Genomic DNA, 20,930 nt, shown 5'->3' with positions numbered 1-20,930 from the left:
ATTGTTCCTTTTCAATGTTTATATCTTTATTTGATTATCTAATTTACTATTGAATAGATTTTCTTTTCTTTTTTATTGCTATTTTGCACATTATCATATATTCTGTTTAACTAAGTATTTTTTTGTTGTTGAATATAACAGATTTTGCAGATATGTTTTTTTATAAATACATTGTTTAGATTTACTTATATCTTTCTAGCCCTTTTATTACATTTGCTGTTATTTGTTCCCGCTGCCGGTGGTTTTCACCTTTATTCTAATCTGTTTTCTCATTAGTGTCTTTGTTCACTTTATAATAAAAGAAGAATAAAAAGGAAATAAAATAAAACAGCAGTGAGAAGTGTCAACTGTCATGGTTGCAAGGCAACCTGCTGCTCCTGCATTGAATGAAGCCTCTTCCCAGAGGGCAGCAGGGAGAACAGTCCATGGTGGGGGGGTGAGGGGTCATTGATGATGTCACGGGCTCGGGACACGCAGCGCTGGGATGAAATGTCTTTAATGGACACTGCTGCAAAACTGCAGTGACTCTCCAAAATTGTAGGTGGCTGCAGACAGGAGGCCTCTGATTGGTCAGATCTCCATCCGCTCTACTCTATGCGTGTTTCCTGTTTAGTTCCTTACTGGTTTTGTATGTCTGACCGCCATTGGTGAAGATGGAGCAGCTAGAAGAGTGAGGTGAGCGAGAACGCTGGGACCCTTTTCCCACCTGGATCCCCGCTCTTTTTGGCCCTCATGTCCCTCCGTTGTCACAGCTTGCCTCTTTCGTTTTTCCACTTCCTCACCGCCTCGGCCGTATCTAGACCCACAGCTAGTTCCTGATTGGCCCTCTGGCGTTGTGGCGTGGAATAACGTAGTGCAGACCACGCTTCAATGTTGGGCATAAATCAAACATATCTGCGACACGCTGCTGGGGGAGGATAACCAGACCTTTAGACGAGGGGGTCGCCTCAAGGCAGCGGGTAGCTTTTAGCAGCAGCTCAGACAATGGTCCAGTGGGCTAACAGTTCCATGCAGCAACCGGTCCAGTGTGGCATGGTTTGGTGGGTTTCAGCGGATTCTCAGCAGCACTTTACCGTTGGTCGACCGGAACCGGAGAGTTTCTCATCCCACAGGCGGGTTCAAAAACATTGCGTTGAATCTGGTTTGAAATGCAGGAAAAATGAGATTAAATTAATGTTGGACTGAAAAAATAACAGTTACTAACATGCTTTTTTTAATGAGGTTACTCCAGGAACCGGCTACTGGCAGTAGTTTTCCTTTTTGTGTTTTGTGTGTTTGACTCTTCTGTTTACAGACGGATGTTATGGGAACCAGACTTTCCTTCAGGAAAACCTCTCCGTCTGCAGGCTGCAGCATGGAGCGGACGGCGCCGCTGTTCTCCTGCAGCAGGAAGGTCCTGGCTTTGAGGTCCAGAGCGGTATCTCCCTGCAGCTTCTCCAGTTTCCTCATATAGCGCATAACTGTGACTGGTTAGACACTTGGTGTCACCACGGTGAACCATGAGATGCTAACTGGAGAAAAGCAGCTGTGACTGAAACCAGCAGCTTCCAGACTGGATTAAGGTAATTTCTTCTGTATAAAAGGTTGTTGGTTCGAACACACAAAGATGGAGCTGTCTAGATGCAACGACGACACCCTCACCTCATTGGTAAACAGACACATTGCAAATAAAAAATATTCAGAGCTGAGAAACCTTGTTTGGTAATATTCTGTGAATATTTATAAAAGTGAGAAGAAGAATCTCAAAGTTGTGTTTTTTTTGTTTTTTAACATATTTTTAATTTTTGTGAGTTTGTTTTCCAAAGTGGGCGCCTGAGCAGAAGCCTAGTCAAAGTCAGGGAAGCAAACATTGGCTGACCATGAGCAGTTCTCACATTGCAGCGATCAGAACCTGCAGTCCGGCTCTGCAGAAGCAGGCGGTGCAGCTGGCAGCATATCTATGATCTCTCAACACCTTCACATCCACAGTCTGATTAACCAGACCCATCCCCCGCCCCAGGACTACTGTCAGGCCTCCAACTCAGTGCTTAGTGCTCATAAATCTGTTCAGAGCGCAGCGCCGGGGGGCCACTCTCATCCAGGTTCTGGGATGATCTCACCGCTCCGGCACCAGGATGACTCCCTGAGCTCCAGCTTAGCAACCCGATCCAATCGGTTCAGTTTACGCTCACCCTGAGAACCGCAGCGTCCCTGAACAACGACAGAAACAAGACGCTGGGATCTTCAAGCACTGCCAGAACCTGTCTTTATGACAGAAAGGCAGATTAGAGCAGACATAAAAAACCTCTCCCTCTGTGCCCTTTGGCCAGGCACTGAACCCCTGCTACCTCTCAGATCCGGTTCTGCATGTTCCTTCACGTCTCCAGCAGAGTCTGCAGAGGGTCAAATAACATCAACATCATTCAGACCGACCCGTTAGTCTCAGAGGGAGGAAAAGGTTCTGATGTGCAGAAATATTCTGATAAAAACCACAGCTGGATGATTCCCTGTGAAACCCTGACTGATCCTGAACCACCGACGGGCCAATCAGAACTAAAAGAACACTTTCCTGAGCTTCACGCTCTCCAGCCTCCAGTCCTCCTTTATGGAAGCTGGTTCAGCAGAGAAGGACCAAAGAAGCAGGACCTGACTGAACGTTCTGGGTCTCTAATTACACCAGGATGGATCACAGGAACACCGAGGAGAGGAATCAGAACAGAACTCAGGTTACGGGTCTCTGGAGTTTTAGGGGAATTATTCTGGAAATTACCAAACAGAAAGGAGGGGGTCTGATCCGGAAGGCACCAGAACCAGAGAAACCTTCACAGATTTCAGTTCTTTTTTCTTTATTTAACCAGGTTGAGATCTCTCATTAAAGGAGGGCCTGGGCAGAGATCTGCAACTCACTGCAACCTGGTTACAACAAATAAAACCAATTAATATATGTGCACAAATATAAAACAATAAAAACTATTTAAAAGCAGTGACACTGTTTCATTGTTCTCTATCTTTATCTAAATAAGTCTGATGAAATCATGTCCGACATGTTGAGCTCAGACTGGAGCTGATTCCACGCTGTAGGCGCCGACACGCTGAACGCTTTCTGTCCTTTATCGGTTCCAACACGAGATCAAACAGATCAAAATAAAGGAAGAAAAATCTGTGAAAACAAACCAGGTTTATTTATTAAGGGAAAAATAAAACAAAATAACCTGTTTGTGTTTTAATAAAACTGAAACGAACTAAAATGAAATAGATAAAATAATTCTATAAAACTACGACGGAGATCTAGGCTAGAGATTTATTTTCTTCTTTTTCGAGAATACAGTCGTAACATTATGAAAATGAAGGCATCAAACAACAACCTGCTTCAGAAAGAAAGCTTGGAGCTCCGCCCACCAGATGACGGCCGACCAGCTCCACCAATCAGCAACCAGAGTCCACTTCGACAGTTTGATGCTGCTGCTAAAAGATTTCCTGATTTGTTCACATGATGCTCCACATTCCTCACTATAGGGAAGAAAGAGCTTCTTGGAAGAGTTGTCATAAAATACAACTTTATTCTGGTAATTTTACGACTTTATTCTTGAAATAGAAGAAATCCGTTGCCTGGTCCTAATACTCCGTTGTAATAAAACACCTGTTGATCCACCAGTACTGTACTTGGGCCTGCTGCACGAGGGGCACGAGGTGCATGAGGGAAAACCTGTATTTGTTTAAAATAATGCTGATACCACAGGACTGGGTTAAAAGTCGAGTTGCAACAGTGGATGAGATTTATCTAATTGAGAAAAAGGACTTTCTGTCTGAAGTCAAAAGAAAAAGTAAATATATACTATAAATGTTTGGCTGTGACTCCATCCTGGAGAGAAATATCAGCTGTGCTGCTGCCATCAACACCTTTGTTTCTAGATGTTGGAGCTTGGCCTGTTTTCCAGTGTAGTCCTGTTTCTCTGACTGTGACTAACTGGATGTGCTCTCTTCATCCTCTGACATGGGAGCTGGCTCGGAGCTCGTCTGCCTGGCTGTGTGTTTCCTGGACGGGGCCGCCTGTGGAGCTGGTTGACAGTTGCCTTTTGTATCTATGCTTCTTTTTCTATGTCTGCTTCTGTCTCCTTGAACCCCAGTGGGCCTCAGCAGATGGCCGCTCACACTGAGCCTGGTTCTGCTGGAGGTTTCTTCCTGTTCAAAGGGAGTTTTTCCTCTCCACTGTCGCTACAAGCATGCTTAGTGTGAGGGATTGCTGAAGAGTCAATGAGTCGATGCAATCAGCTGGTTTTCCTTAGATAGAAAACTTTGAATCAATCTGACTGGATGATCTGGTTGAACTGTAAAGTGACCTGAGATGACATGATGTGAATTGGAGCTATAGAAATAAACTGAATAGAATTAAATAATATTAAAAGTTTAATACTATATTCATGAAATAATAAATATATATAATATATACTTATAGTAAATATAAAACAGGTTGATCAGATGTTTTATTCTTTTTAATTAACTCCAGCTGTTAACCACTGTGGGTTTCCTGAGAAACAGCTTCTTTCCAGCAAAATCCTCCAGGCGTTAAAACATCATCATCAAGAATTAATTATCTATCGACCATTAAAATAACGTTGGGACGATTAAAACCCACAGCATGGGACGACCGACTGTCAGTGTTAATGTTTACTTTTTAAAATAGACCAAAACCGGATGAAGGATTATGAGTAAACTGTTTTATTAGCTGAGAATTGCCCTAAAAGGAAAATGCAGGTTAAAGTAAACTTTATTTTAAGGAATTTGGAAAAAAAAAAAAAAAAAGTGAGAGCCACCAGTTTTCTCCATGGAGGTTAAATCTTTGAAATAGACGTATATTAAAAACCTTCTGGCACCGCTGAGCCGACCTGAAACACAAATAAAGAAGTTGATGAGGAGATTAAAGGAGCAATAAGTCAGAAATTGACCATCAAAGGAATCCAGTTCATGGTCGCGTTGGATTTCAGAGGCTGCGTCTTCCAAGGACCTGGTCTACCTGGACCAGGTCCTTCCAGGTCCATGAAAATAAGAAAGCAGGAAGAGTTTTGGTTGTAGATTCAAACAGGTCCAACTTTCTCTAGCTTTCACTACCCGTAAGCTCTGTCGCCTAGCAACCGTTACAGCTGACACACAAAGCAGCCAAAGAATGGATGCCAAACCTCTCCATATTACACAATAAAAGGATGAATCTGGCCTTCGGAGGGCGCTGGATTCAAACTCAGGTCCAGTCCATGGAGGTTGATTCCCAGTAACGTCTATGTTTGCTGATTCCAAAAAAAGATCATTAAAATCAATCCTCTGGACGCTGTATCCAAGTGTGAAGACGGTTCTCTTCCATCCAGGAAGATTTTTTAATTCCAAATGTCAGAAATAGCGTTTAGTTCCAGGTTTTATCCAGCAGCCCAACAAAGCCTGGTTTTAGTTCAGAAAACATGCAAATAGAAACGGATGAACGGGTCCCCCCCTTAGGAATGGGGGTCGTTTGGCTTCTTTGTTGGCCTGCAATGCCCCATACCTGTCTATGTCTCTGAAAGGGGGGTCGTTAGAGGGAATAGTTGGCCTGGCGAGCCTGGTGGAGCGAGCGGCGGAGCAGAGCAAAAGAAATATGGTGGAACGGTTTCCAATTCAAAGTCTGATGCGTTCACTACGTCAATTAAAAATGTTGGATTATAAAATTTGTAAAATAACATTTATTTGATTAAACTGTGATAAAAAGTGGGATAAATATCCTAAAAACATTCACCAACTATACTTACGATTCAGATGGGTTTGCATAAAGTGAACGTTGTGGTTAGAGCCTGTTTTTGAAAATGGATCATTGCATACATTCATTATACGCTATTATCTCAGTTGCAACGGGATGAGAAGTGACCTTTTTTAATGTCGCCTAGTAAAATAAATTAAATAGTAAACGCAGGGCAACATGAATGGAGCGAGGCGTTACGTTCACAGCTGGGTAAAAGACAAAACACGTATCGGTGGCATCATTAAATCAAACGCTGTGTGTCCCAGGGCATCATTACAAAACAGGACAAAGGAAGGCTGCATTTGTCGGCCGCATAACGAGGAGTCCTCTGATTGGAACAGGCCTCGGCGCCGCGCTATGATGTCACCGGCCGGCGAATCTGGCCTTCAGAGGACGCAGCTACTGAAGTTCTCACCTGAGATGGAAGCGTAATTAAAGCTAATTTATCCCAGTTCCACACTGCCAATAACAGCTCTGTATAAAGTAAATGATTTCATCTAAATCAGACAGAGAGAAATGATTAGATTTTACTCAAACTCTTAGTTCGCGCCATCAGCATCATAAAGGATCAAGCTGAAAATCTCAACTCCATTATGTTTTCGCCCAAACTGGTCCAAACTCAGAACCTCTGCAGTTTTCTGTTTAAAGGAAAAGTCCCCTCAGCAAGGAATAATCAATGGATCATTATTATTATATCATTATTATAATATATTAACAATATTTTACCTAAAACCAATAAGTTTGCAGTGATTTAACAAATCCACATATAACAGACATATTTAGACTATATTTGGTTAAATATGCACATATTTACCTTCTGTCTTGGTCGCAGGTGAGTTTAAATGCAAACCTTTTCAAAGTGGATAAAGGTCCTAATTCCACATTCATCAGAGCCAATGATGCTTTAAACATTGATAAACAGCATCTAGTTAGTGTAGTTCTAATAAGATTAATATTAATGTAGCAGAAATGCTGCTGTTCTTTTTAAACAAAATGTGCCCTGATGCTCAGATTAGGCTTAAAAAAACAGCATGCATATTTTAGCAAAGGACCAATGAAACTGAAGACGAACAGTGTCCCTACCAAAGCTGGAATCAAACCTACGCCCTCTACCTCCCTCCTGCCATCTTCCAGCAGTGACATCACGGTGTGGTAAGCCTAGCGCCATTCTCCCCGCTTTACAAGCTAAATCAATGGGAACTACTAGACACATCTGCAATCAACAACAATTATTGAAGATTTCCAGAGGACTTCACCATTGAAATTCACCAGAGCTATAGTGAAACTGACAATGCCCACGTGCATGGCAGCTGGATGCTGGAATACATCGGGTAAAAGTGAAAAAAAAAGAGTTATTCCACCTTTCTGATTCCTGATCCTCCACGGACGGGTTGGTCGTTGGATCGCCAACTTGAAGAGGGAGGATTTGCCATCGAACTTCTGGCCAGAGAAAAAACCCGTAATATGTAGCCAACATTTGGAAGAAGAATGTTTTCAAGATGACTTGGATAATAGCGCGTTGTGACAAACACCAGATACAGCACCGGGACTTGATCAACAGCCGATACCGCACCATGACGTCACTAACCAGTAGGTGGCAGTAGGGTTCTTTGACAAACATGGATGCCTCCAGTAAAGCACATTCACATGAAAATTACTCTGAATTAAAAACACTGATCATTTATTGAACAGGATGGAATCATTTCAGATTTAAAGAACTTTCAGAAGTTTGAATCCTGAATGTGAGCGACTTTTCCTTTAAACTCATCAGAAATGTTAAAGCTGGAAGTTTAAACTGGATTCTGGAGCCTTTCAGAACTCTAGAACCAGTTCTGGACTTTTGTGATTTACTTTGTTTGGTTTATTCGGACCTTGCAGTGGATTCTGGACTTGGGGAACCACCTTTTAGGCCCGGTCTAAGGTGAACATTGACAGTTTGGGTTCTGTTGGGTTCAGTGGAGCAGGGAGGTCCTGAAGGCTCACATGTTCTGGTTCCGCCAAGTTTCTGGACGGACTGGCTACCAGTCCAGAATCTTCCCCGGACTCCAGCACTGACTGCCAAGTGGACCTGATCTAAAAAGACAGCAGGATGTTGTCCTGGTTCTGCTGAAGGCGGGACTTTAAATCGGACCTGCAGTTGCAGCTGAGTAAGGCTCAGAACCGAGCCGTTGTTAGAACTTTCTCTTCATTCGCTGCTTTTCTTTAAAGCATTTTACAGACATTTTGAAAAATCTCCTTGAAAGCAAAAGAGAATTGATCCAGATTCAACATGCAGTGTGAAGCTTTTGGACCTGAAGCGATCGGAGCTTAAATTAGACTCAGAAGAGCCGGGAGCTGCTCACACGGAGGCAGAGAAATATGCAGCAGTTGATGAATGGCGGCATTCAGAGCGAAGGCCTCAGGCTGAATATCACTGCTGATCCGTTACTCACAGCTTCACCTTTAACGCCTCGGATCAGAACCCTGTCTGCACCTAATCTGCTCTCACTGGAACCAGAACCAAATCAAACCCACACGCTGGGCGGTTTCATCTGGGATTTAAAAAAGGATTAAAATCTAAACAAAAAAAATAATATTTTAGAAAAGAACAAGAAAAAACCTGCAGGATCAGACAATAAATCTTTATTAAAAGGCCCTCCAGACAGTCAGCTGGAACACAGAGTCCTTCACTGAGATCAGAATCAGAAAAAAGGCATTAATATCTAGAAAAAAAAGATCTAATTTAAAAAGAAGGTCAATAAAAAAATACTGGTTTAACCATGAAGTAAAAAGTCAAAGTTCTCAGGGAAGAGGAGCGGTTGGAACCGGGAGTACAGTTCTGGAAAAAAACGAAAATAAATTCAAGACAACATAATCTTTACATAAACCAGGATAACATCTGGAAAAAAAAGTTAAATTCTTTAGCATTTAAACAACCAAAACAGGAAGAAACAAAATCTGTTCTCTGCTCTCCAACTTGGTACCACAGAGGAACCTTTCCAGGACCGGCTGAAGGAGCTGAGACCAGGGGAACCTTCAACATAGATCTGCTCATTTTCTCATCACTTCAGATTCTGATTGGAGCATTCAGTTTATTTCTATAGCTCCAATTCACATCATGTCATCTCAGGTCACTTTCCAGTTCACCAGATCATCCAGTCAGATTGATTCAAAGTTTTCTATCTAAGGAAAACCAGCTGATTGCATCGACTCATTGACTCTTCAGCAATCCCTCACACTAAGCATGCTTGTAGCGACAGTGGAGAGGAAAAACTCCCTTTGAACAGGAAGAAACCTCCAGCAGAACCAGGCTCAGTGTGAGCGGCCATCTGCTGAGGCCCACTGGGGTTCAAGGAGACAGAAGCAGACATAGAAAAAGAAGCATAGATACAAAAGGCAACTGTCAACCAGCTCCACAGGCGGCCCCGTCCAGGAAACACACAGCCAGGCAGACGAGCTCCGAGCCAGCTCCCATGTCAGAGGATGAAGAGAGCACATCCAGTTAATCACAGTCAGTGTTAGGTTTATTCAATGATGATTATAAAATTAATGTGTGCTTAAGAAACATTTTTGCAAGGGGATGCTCCACTCCTGTCTCATGATCCAGTCAGGAGACCATCCTGCCTTGTCATTCTGATGGAGCATTCTGTCTTCATGAACTGATCAATTGTTCTGTCAGAACAATACTCTGTTTGTAACCATGTGTCATGTTCTGTTAATAAAATGCTCTGCGGAGGAGGTCCAGTGGGAGACTGGGGTTCAACTGTCTCTCCTTCCTGCAGGAATTGTATCCATAATTGTGTATTTCAGTTCTTCTTAAGAAAAAAACCTACATTTTATGAACCCGACAGTCAGAGAAACAGGACTACACTGAAAAACAGACCGATCGCCAGCATCTATAAACAAAGGTGTTGATGGCAGCAGCACAGCTGATATTTCTCTCCAGGATGGAGTCACAGCCAAACAGGAACAGACCAGATGAAGCTACTATGAGAAAAAGCAGAACGTTAGAGATTGAACTAACAGATTCTGCAGAGTGGGAGAATAGAGATAGAATGAAGCAGAATGATGAAAAAGGGGTCCCTATGTCCTCCAGCAGTCTAAGCCTATGGCAGCAGAACTATAGAGATAGCTCAGGATAACCTGAGCCACTCTAACTAGAAGCTTTATCAAAAAGGAAAGTTTTAAGCCTAGCCTTAAAAGTAGACAGGGTGTCTGCCTCACGGACTAAAACTGGTAGTTGGTTCCACAGGAGAGGTCTGCATTGTACATGTCCACCAAGACAAACAGGGTGGACTAGCAGAGCATTAATCAGAAAAGTGGGTCTTTGAATGTGACATCAAAACAGTTGAATAGAGGACCAGCGGTAAATCTGGAGCATACTGTGGGACATAGTAGAGGTACTGCCATGCTGCGGGACACCTTCCTTCTCACTGACACAGTGACCTGGACAGCTTCTCTAATAGAAGCAGTGATCACATCACAGCGCTGTCCCTGCCATATTACCGAGGTCCCACGGTGGACTGGGTCCCTTTGGGTTTTGGCCCCTCGAGGGTTTGGCTCCGGGTGCTCTCGTCTGCCCTCCCCTGATGGGTGCGCCGATCCCTGTGTCTGCTTCCCTGTGTCCCAGTGATCTGGTGGGTTTCTGGATATCTTGGACCAGGATTGCCTCTTTTTCTGTCCAGGGCCCTGAAGGGTGAGTCTGGGGGCACCCACACCTGCTATTGGTCATATTTTCCCTTTGAGAATCTTTCATACTCAATCATGCTCATGCATTCATGCCACAGGAGCTTGGTTTGACGTGTTCATGGATACACTAATGCTAATTAATTAGCTGCAGCTCCAGATATAAACCTCCCTGAATAACACTGTGGAATCACCATAGACTCTGACTATGACACACGTGGATATCTAATACCCCATTTACTCTACCCTTGAAAAACCGATCCATGCCGAGACCGGGCCGAGCTCGGATCAGTTAACCAGGCCGAGCTTGGTTCTGATGACCGTTTACACATCATGCTATCTCGCTTCCTCGACTCCTCGCCTCCTAGTGACTATCTGCTGTATTACTGCCGGTATTGAAGGAGGCAATCAAGCAGTTGGTGGCGGTAATGCACTGAAAGTTGTTTGCCAACCGCCATAAAACACAAGAAGAAGAAGAAGAAGAAGAAGGAGGGAATCAAGCAAATCAAAATGGCGGCGCCCGTCACATTCAGAAAGTTATGCTTGATTATTATTGCTGTACTTCGGTGTTATTGTTTAAAAGGTAATTATTGAAAATGTTGTGTGGAGAAGATTTCGATTGGTGTTTATAGTTGTTCTTCTTCTTCTGTTTTGTGTTGGTTGGCAAACAACTCCCGAAAGGGGCATTACTGCCAACTAGTGGAATGGAGTGTGAATCGCGATGTGCAGCCAGACGGAGATGACGCGTTCTGCTCATGCGCTCTTGTTACCAGAGAACCGAGCCAGGGAAAAACCGAGCCGAGCCCACCTCTGGACCTGGTCTGCAATTAGCTCGGTCCAGTTGTGTCTAGCTCGGTCCGGTTGTGTCTAGCTCGGTCCGGTTGTGTCAAGCTCGGTCCGGTTGTGTCTAGCTCGGTTCGGTTGTGTCTAGCTCGGTCCGGTTGTGTCTAGCTCGGTCCGGTTGTGTCTAGCTCGGTTCGGTTGTGTCTAGCTCAGTTCGGTTGTGTCTAGCTCGGTCCGGTTGTGTCTAGCTCAGTTCGGTTGTGTCTAGCTCAGTTCGGTTGTGTCTAGCTCGGTTCGGTTGTGTCTAGCTCGGTCCGGTTGTGTCTAGCTCGGTTCGGTTGTGTCTAGCTCGGTTCGGTTGTGTCTAGCTCGGTCCGGTTGTGTCTAGCTCGGTTCGGTTGTGTCTAGCTCGGTCCAGTTGTGTGTAGCTCGGTCCAGTTGTGTCTAGCTCGGTCCAGTTGTGTCTAGCTCGGTCCGGTTGTGTCTAGCTCGGTCAGGTTGTGTCTAGCTCGGTCTGGTTGTGTCTAGCTCGGTTCGGTTGTGTCTAGCTTGGTCCAGTTGTGTGTAGCTCGGTCCAGTTGTGTCTAGCTCGGTCCAGTTGTGTCTAGCTCGGTCCGGTTGTGTCTAGCTCAGTCAGGTTGTGTCTAGCTCGGTCCGGTTGTGTCTAGCTCCGTCCGGTTGTGTCCAGCTCCGTCCGGTTGTGTCTAGCTCGGTTCGGTTGTGTCATGCTCGGTCCGGTTGTGTCTAGCTCCGTCCGGTTGTGTCCAGCTCCGTCCGGTTGTGTCTAGCTCCGTCCGGTTGTGTCTAGCTCAGTCAGGTTGTGTCTAGCTCGGTCCGGTTGTGTCTAGCTCCGTCCGGTTGTGTCCAGCTCCGTCCGGTTGTGTCTAGCTCGGTTCGGTTGTGTCATGCTCGGTCCGGTTGTGTCTAGCTCTGTCCGGTTGTGTCTAGCTCGGTTCGGTTGTGTCATGCTCGGTCCGGTTGTGTCTAGCTCGGTCCGGTTGTGTCTAGCTCGGTCCGGTTGTGTCTAGCTCAGTCAGGTTGTGTCTAGCTCGGTCCGGTTGTGTCTAGCTCCGTCCGGTTGTGTCCAGCTCCGTCCGGTTGTGTCTAGCTCGGTTCGGTTGTGTCATGCTCGGTCCGGTTGTGTCTAGCTCCGTCCGGTTGTGTCCAGCTCCGTCCGGTTGTGTCTAGCTCCGTCCGGTTGTGTCTAGCTCAGTCAGGTTGTGTCTAGCTCGGTCCGGTTGTGTCTAGCTCCGTCCGGTTGTGTCCAGCTCCGTCCGGTTGTGTCTAGCTCGGTTCGGTTGTGTCATGCTCGGTCCGGTTGTGTCTAGCTCTGTCCGGTTGTGTCTAGCTCGGTTCGGTTGTGTCATGCTCGGTCCGGTTGTGTCTAGCTCGGTCCGGTTGTGTCTAGCTCGGTCCGGTTGTGTCATGCTCCGTCCGGTTGTGTCTAGCTCGGTCCGGTTCAGTTTGCTTTCCATTTACACACAATAAGTTATCTCAGTTACTGAGCTCGGCCCGGTCTCGGCACGGTTTTTAAAGGGTGGTGTAAATGGGGTATCTGGCGTACCTGCTGCTCTGGTTTACTGTAGACTTAGACAACTTCTATTATGAATGATGAAGTTTTGGTTTTGTACAGCGTTCAGACAGTGAAAATAAGCAGTGAAATAAAAATGTTCATTTCAGGCTTCGGTTGTCTGTTGTCTTCTTTTTGCTGTAATGTTCTCTGTTTTCTGTTCCTCTCATCTCATCCAGGTGTGGAAGCAGATTTCTGGGAGTTACTGTAGATCTTCTGTCTATTTTAGCTGTTTTGATTTATTTTCTCTATCTCTGTCTCCCTTTTGTTCTTATCCCCTCTTTCTTTCTCCCTTTCCATGTCCGCTGAATTTGATTTTACTCTAATGTCCAAGCAGAAGCTTATAGCAACAGTCATAATGGAAAGCTTGTGAAAGCAAAGCAGTTGGGCTGTCAGCTAGCTCTGGGACGTTAATTCCTAGAGCTATACTGGCTAAACACGACACACAAACAAAAAGAGGCATGAAAAAGCTTTAGAAGAGGTGAGGCTGGGGTGGAGGTTCACCTTCCAGCAGAAGAACCAGCCTGAACATCCATCAGGAGATGATGGAGGGTTTGGCCCAGAGCGGATTCATGGTAAGAAGTCAGAATCTAAACCCCACTGGGAATCTGTCTGTGTTCTCAGAAGTCATCCTTCCAACTGAAATGAAGCTGAGATGTTTAAGAGGAACGACCTCGCCGTCTCCACAGCGTTTCCGTCCAACATTTCCATCAGAACCTTTCTGTAACTCTGGACCGATACCGTCCCTCAGCGAGGTGAGGGATTTGCTCTGGGCACAAAGGCAGTTTATGTTGGAGTCTTCACACCTGAACGCGCTTCCTGCTCCAAGTCGCTACGGTAACCTCAGCTCGGGGGTTTTTCTCACGCCGAGGCGCTGCGAGGCGACAGGTGAGCGCTCGCTGCCAGCTGCCGTTTCTGGGAGCAGGAGCAGCGCCAGAGGTAACATCACCTGGGTCACACCGAAACCTCTACGGAAACTGGTCCAACCGCATCTCATCTCACTCAGCTGATTTGACTAATAACTACAGCGAGTTCTGATCAGCCTAAACTTTACTACCACCTGCCCCACCCTTCCTCACACACATCAGCATCATTTAGCTGAAATATTTCTGCCTTTGACTCACAGAGATGCATCTGCCTGCTGGTCTAATGGAGGAGCGGTGTGACCCGCAGTTCTCATTGAAGAAATGATTTAAACACAAAGGAAATTAGAAAATCCACAGCAGAGGTGGGATATCCTGGAGGCCGGCATCCTGCAGCTTTTAGATCCACCCTTCAATCAAATGGTTGAATGACCTCCTCAGCATGCACAAAGTCTCTCCAGAGTCCTTCAGTTATTTGATTCAGGTGTGTAGAACTAAAGGCACGTCTAAAAGCTGCAGGATACCGGCCCTCAGGAACTGGAATTCCACCCTTGGTCTATAGAATATGGGAAGTTAAGTGGAAGGAAAAATTAGGAAGTTGCATCAGCAACAGGAATAATAACGTTGGAATAATCCCTCTGAGAAGCTTTCCCGAGAGCGACATAGTCAGAACATCCAGGTCCACTACGGACCGAAGGCCTGGTTATCCTCCCCCAGCAGCGTGTCGCAGATATTTTGATTTCTGCCCAATATTGAAGCATGGTCTGCGCTATGTTATTCCGCACCACAACACCAGAGAGCCAATCAGGAACTAGCTGTGGGTCTAGATACGGCCGAGGCGGTGAGGAAGTGGGGGCAAGTCTGTGCGACAACGGAGGGACATGAGGGCCAAAAAGAGCGGGGATCCAGGTGGAAAATGGTCCCAGCGTTCTCACCTCGCTCTGCTAGCTGCTCCATCTTCACCAGACGTTTTCCACAATGGCGGTCAGACAAACAAAACAAGCTGGAAAGGAACCAAACAGGAAATATGCATAGAGTGGATTTGACCAATCAGAGGCCTCCTGTCTGCGCTCACCTACAATGTGGGAAAGGTGAGGCAGGGTGTCTGTGGAAGGGGCGGGACATATCTGCGTTAACTGCAACACACATGCAGACCACCTGGTTCCTGGGTATAAACCGGCCTTGATCCGAATCAGGGAGTTTATCAGTTTACCTGCGATGGCCGATAATGATTGATCAAAGCAGCCTAGACTTCCCCCGGACCGGATCAGAACCACGCCTGGATCTGCTCCATGCCGCGGCACACTGATGCAGGGACCCGTTTCTGAGTGAGCTGAATTAAATGGTTTCCTCCATTTTTAATGATCTAATGAAAGATTCTAATTTTCTGGTACAAAAGAGAAAGTTTTCCGCTCTATATGTGACGGCTCTATAGTAAACATTCAGCTTTCAGAAGGTTGGAGTTACTTCATTCATAATAAACCTCAGTTAAAAACACTTTTATTTTTTTATTTTTAATGCAATAGGGGCTGGTTTATTTTGACAGTCGGCTGCCGGGTACGAGGGTCTGAGAGAGCGGGGAAAGGACCACAGGTCGGATTCAAACCCGGGTCGGCCATGTCCAGGACTAACGCCTCCGTACACATGTTGCGCATGCTAACCGCTACGCCAGCAAAGCGCGCCCTAAAAACCCTTTTGCTTCTTTCCATGTTGGCTTGATTCAAAGAACCAATCAGGACTCTTTCCTGTGAGGATATTTGATCAAATAAAAACATAAAAACAGTTTTTAGTGCAGGGCTCTAAAAATAATGTTGCAGATGGCTGCAGAGTCGTTCCTCGCTCCATGTTTATGCGTATATTAAACTTTTAATGGGAGATATTCAAGCATTTCATGAGACGTTCCAGCCGTCCATAAATCTCAGGGATCACATCTCAGCGCTGCCATGGCGCCAAGCTTCACTAGGACATTGTCCCAGTCTGTGAAGCCTTCTTCCCATCATGCATCAGGCTGCTCGGTCACAGACTCTTGGTTCACGGTTCGGTTCCTCAGGTCTAGGTGTTGGTCAGAGCGGCCCAGGTGAAGCTGCAACAAACTGGGAGCTTCTGTGGGTTTTTTCCATTTTCTGCAGAACCAGGTGAAGCTCTGTTCTTGGACCTCTGCAGAGTTATCACAGCCCAAACACACCTCTGTGGGTGTGTGTCTAGGCTCCGCCCCCTCACCTGCAGCTCAGCCCACCAGGACTTCTTTAAAAGCCAACACCTGATGCTCCTCTCCTCACTTCTCTCCTCTCCTGCTCCTCAGAAGACAGACCGAAGGGCTCCTACTCCTCACCCTTCATCATGGCAACCTTGGTGTACTCTTCCTCCCGTAGCTCGCAGGGTGGGGGTCTGGCTCGGTCCTCCTTCGGGTCCAGCAGAGGCCTGAGTTCCTACAGCGTGGCCGGTGGAGCCGGAGGCGGCAGCATCAGGGTCTCCCAGGCCAGCCGGAGCTTCTCTGCCGGAGGAGGCGGCAGCGGTGCAGCGTTTGGCTTCGGTGGGGGAGCGGGTGCAGGTTATGGAGGAGGTGCAGGTTTTGGAGGGGGTGCAGGTTTTGGAGGGGGTGCAGGTTTTGGAGGAGGTTCAGCCTTCGCTGGAGGCTTTGGGTCCAACGATGACAGCGTCGTTGGCAACGAGAAGTTCACCATGCAGAACCTGAACGACCGCCTGGCCAACTACCTGACCAAGGTGGGGTCCCTGGAGAAGGCCAACGCTGAGCTGGAGAAGAAGATCAGGGAGTTTGCAGAGGCCAAGGTCAGCCCAAGCAGCAGAGACTACAGTGCCTTCTTTGCCACCATCGCAGAGCTTCAGGGCAAGGTGAGCCAGCAGACTGCTTCATAGAGGGTTAGAGATGCTGAAGGTAACAGTGATCTGAAGTAGATCAGATCCAACAGATACTAACCTGATCATGTGCTTTAAGATCCAGGATGCCTTCATCGCCAGAGGCTCTGTGATGCTGAGCATCGACAACGCCACGCTGGCTCAGGACGACTTCAGGATGAAGTCAGTAGCTCCTCCTGTTTCACTTCCTGCCATCTGTCTTTGCTCCTCGCTGTAGTTTCTCTGCATCCAGGGATAAAAGCTTAAATCCTGATTTAAAACATCTCCTCAGCATCAGTAATGTGACATATTATCAGCAGGCCAGGTGCGCCCCCTCCTGGCTGCTTTTGCCTATTGCATAGAGAGTATAACTAAAGATAGATTCCAAATTCACCTCCTTCCTTCCAACTTTTTCTCCCAGTTGACTTAGAAAACGCTGATAAATAGATTGTTTGGGATTCTTCCAGCAGCTTTAATCCTGTGAAATATGTCAGATCTTTGCACGGACTGATCTCCTCCCCTGATGTTCTGCCGGCTCCTGTGCAGGTATGAGAATGAGCTGTCCATGCGGCAGTCCGTGGAGGCCGATATCGCCGGGCTGAAGATGATGATCGGGGAAATAAACGTGAGCAAGAACGACCTGACCATGCAGATCGACAGCCTAAAGGACGAGCTGGCGTCCATGAAGAAGAACCATGAGGAGGTAAACACTGGTGGCTTCACCCCCTCCAGCACCGGCTGTAGATCCATGGATTAAAGCGGCTGCTTCCATGCTCCTGCAGGACCTTCTCTCCATGCGCACTCAAGTGGGCGGTCAGGTGAACGTGGAGGTAGATGCTGCTCCTCAGGAGGATCTCACCAAGGTCATGGAGGAGATCAGAGAACACTACGAAGGCGTCGCTGCCAAAAACCGCAAAGAGCTTGAAGGATGGTTCCAGTCAAAGGTAGAAAACCGACTACAAGCTAAAACTAAAAGCAGCAGAAATTCTTTTACTGACTGGTTTTTATTTTCTCCTTCTCCAGGCAGAAACTCTCACAAAGGAGGTAAGATCCGCAGAGATGACGCTGCAGACCACAACCACGGAGGTGAAGGAGGTGAAGAGTCAGCTCCAGGCCCTGGAGATCGAGCTGCAGTCTCAGCTCAGCATGGTGAGAACTCCTCCTGTTTACTGCCTACCTGGAATGGGGGACAAGTTAAAAAACTTTTGCTCTAAAAATGTTATCGGTGCCTATCTGTTGGTACTGGCCGATACCGATACCACCATTATAGAGCTGGATCGGGGCCCCGCCCGATACTGGTATCAATATCATTGCAAGACTTATTTTGGGTGTAAAAATACTCATTCCATGGGCAAATTATCGCATTAACCTAATAACATTAAGCGTAAATACACTTAGATTTTTACTTATTTTTAGATGTTTTTTTTCCAGTGCACAGCTCTGCACTGCAAAAACCATCTAGAAATAAGTAAAGATTTCTTAAATTAAGTGTATTCACCCTTAATTTTACTCTTAAAATAAGATAATTGGATAAAATGCACTTGAAAGAAGACAATGCAATTGTGTTTTCTTATTTTAAGTGTAAATTGTCTCGTTCCATTGGCAAAATGTCTCTTTTATTTCCTCAATTCAAGAACAAATGCACTTATTTTAAGAAAAAATGACTTATCTAGATTCAGATTTTTTGCTGTGTGGGAAACACCCTGATTAATGATGAGCGTCATGTGTCAAATGTTTCTACTTCCTGTTGTCTGATCTGGATCGTCTCTCTGCAGAAAGCGAGTCTTGAAGCGTCCCTCGCTGACGTTCAGAACCGCTACGCCATGCAGCTGAACGGCTTCCAGATGCAGGTACACCGCAGCCTCACAGCAAACCGTAGAGTGATTGGGCTGATATGAGCTGCGGTGCTCAGTGTGCGCTTACCTGTGCAGGTGACGGCTCTGGAGGAGCAGCTGATGCGGCTGAGGGCCGACCTGGAGGGCCAGGGACAGGAGTACCAGGCGCTGCTGGACATTAAGACCAGGCTGGAGATGGAGATCTCAGAGTACAGGAGGCTGCTGGATGGAGAGGCTTCTGGATCCTTATCTTCTGGGTGAGAACGGATTTCCCCCCCCCCCACAGGCAGAAAGCTAAGCCCTGTTAGCGGTGCATGCTAATGTCAATGTGTTAAACCGTAAAAGCAAAACGATCAAAAACAATTCAGGCAACAATTTAACGAAAGACACGGAAAGACACAAAGTCACGCTCTTTCTTGGCGGCCATGTTGGATTCTGACACCATGATTGGAAAGAAGTCCCCCCCCCCACAGACAGAAAGCTAAGCGCTGTTAGCGGTGCATGCTAATGTCAATGTGTTAAACCGTAAAAGCAAAACGATTCAGGCAAAAATTTAACGAAAGACACGGAAAGAGACAAAGTCACGGTCTGTCATGGCGGCCATGTTGGATTCTGACACCAGGATTGGGAAGAAGTCCCCCCCCCCCACAGACAGAAAGCTAAGTGCTGTTAGCGGTGCATGCTAATGTCAATGTGTTAAACCGTAAAAGCAAAACAATCAAAAACAATTCAGGCAAAAATTTAACGAAAGACACGGAAAGACAAAGTCACGCTCCTTCATGGCGGCCATGTTTGATTCTGACACCAAGATTGGTAAGTAGTTCTGGTAGAACCTCAATACAGATGGTGGCAGCAATAATGCCTTCAAGGGAAATATTCAAACTTATTAAACATTTTTATTTTTCATATATTACGATTACTTATCAATAAAAGCGCTTTGGTTAATTATGCGCATCGATATACTAACATTAAAGTTTTTCATAACTCAATTTTTGTGTTTTTTGGGGTAAAGAGAAAATTATGTGTCTTTGGAAGTCATCTAGGAAATCAGATAAATAACGAATTTAATAATAACTTAAAAATCTATTTAATGTAGATATTAGTACATTTAAATGTTAATTTTCTGCAGAACATTTTTCTGGTAAAAGTAGTTAAGTAATGACGATGGAAACGATTTTATCCATTATACCTTTAATTTAGACAGAATGGATGATTAAATAAATGTTAGCAAAGCTGTAGGAAAGTATATTTTATCTTTATTTAGAAAATATGGATGTTTTGCTGGTTCCTGTTGGAACAGAGTAGATTTCCACTTTCAGTCCCCCCCCCCTCAGTGTGCATTACTTATTGAATGGCCGCCCTTATTAGCGTTTCTGCTAGCGGCTCTGCTTTGGAAGCTGAGGTTCACAGAGGCGACTTTTAAAAAGTTTTAGAGCAGCTTTATCAAAATACGATGAAATATTAGAGCCAAGCTAGAGATTGTTTTACTTTGAGAATAAAATCATAACATTACAAGAATGAAGTCATCAAACCGAAACCAGTTTCAGAAAGACAGCTTGAAGCTCCGCCCATCAGATGACGGCCGACCAGCTCCACCAATCAGCAACCAGAGTCCACTTTGACATCCCGCTCAGTTTGATGCTGCTGCTAAAAGATTTCCTGATTTGTCAATCCGATGCTAAATTAGAACTTCACATGATGCTCCACATTCCTCATTTTAAGGAACAAAGAGTTGTCATAAAATAACAACTTTATTCTTGAAATTTTAGGACTTTATTCTGATAATATTACAACTTTATTCTGATAATTTTATGATTATATTCTCGAAATAGAAGAAAAAAATCTGTAGCTTAGCTCTAATACTCCGTCATAATCAAAACAATTATTGTCTCTAAAGTTTAACTTTATCCAAAAACGGGCGTGCTTTGGTGGCGCAGTGGTGAGCGCACACCACCCATGTATGGGGGCCTTAGCCATCGATACGGGTGATCTGGGTCCTTTCCTGCATGTCTCTCCCCGTCTCTCATACATTCCTGTCGGCCATAAAAACCAGACACTAAAAAACAGAGACTCATCCGTTTCCATTTCCTTGCAGGCTTTCTTCGTCCTCAACCACAGTGACCAGAACTCTGGTCACAAAGGTGATTGAAACCAGCGAGTAGGACCAATCATTAAACGGCTGTCTGAAAGGGGCGGAGTCAGCCCTCAACCTATCATCTTTCTGCTTACTGAAACAAGAACCTCTTCCTCCTGATGAGGAGCATTCATCTGCTTTCACGCCTTGATTCCTGCTGTGACTCAGATAAAGATGGTGACTCTTTGAGGGAAAACTTTAACCCACTTTGTTTCCTAATTAAACTGAACTAAACTCCCTGCATGGCGTCCATGTCGTTCCTTTTTTAAATGACTGATAACAGAAACAGCTTCATAAAAACTCTGTTAGCAGATCAGTGAGGAAGATGACTTTTTCCTTCTTAGGGTGAAAAGTGCTCCCGTCTTTGATGGAAGGATATAAGCAACAACCAAATGTATCATAGAGGCTGTAAGGATCATACTCAATCAGGGGCGGATACAGGAAATGTGGGGCTCTAGGCAAAGACAGGCAGGGGGCCCTC

General features: G+C 45.5%; 1 protein-coding gene across 1 annotated transcript; it reads left to right on the top strand.

The window, feature by feature from the left end:
• Window positions 1-15,898: 15,898 nt before the first annotated feature.
• Window positions 15,899-20,690, top strand: LOC119796906 (keratin, type I cytoskeletal 13-like). The gene is made up of 8 exons (XM_038305679.1): window positions 15,899-16,477; window positions 16,581-16,663; window positions 17,027-17,183; window positions 17,263-17,424; window positions 17,504-17,629; window positions 18,256-18,330; window positions 18,412-18,572; window positions 20,411-20,690. Exons 1-8 carry the CDS (start codon window positions 15,965-15,967, stop codon window positions 20,475-20,477), a joined length of 1,344 nt encoding a protein of 447 aa, XP_038161607.1. The 5' UTR covers window positions 15,899-15,964; the 3' UTR covers window positions 20,478-20,690.
• The last annotated feature ends 240 nt before the right edge of the window (window positions 20,691-20,930 follow it).

This window comes from Cyprinodon tularosa, unplaced genomic scaffold (assembly GCF_016077235.1).
Source record: "Cyprinodon tularosa strain WSP-4 unplaced genomic scaffold, ASM1607723v1 ctg560, whole genome shotgun sequence".
Classification (NCBI taxonomy): Eukaryota; Metazoa; Chordata; class Actinopteri; order Cyprinodontiformes; family Cyprinodontidae; genus Cyprinodon; species Cyprinodon tularosa.
The sequence above is the reverse complement of the archived record's forward strand: the minus strand, read 5'-3'. Positions and strand labels throughout refer to the sequence as shown.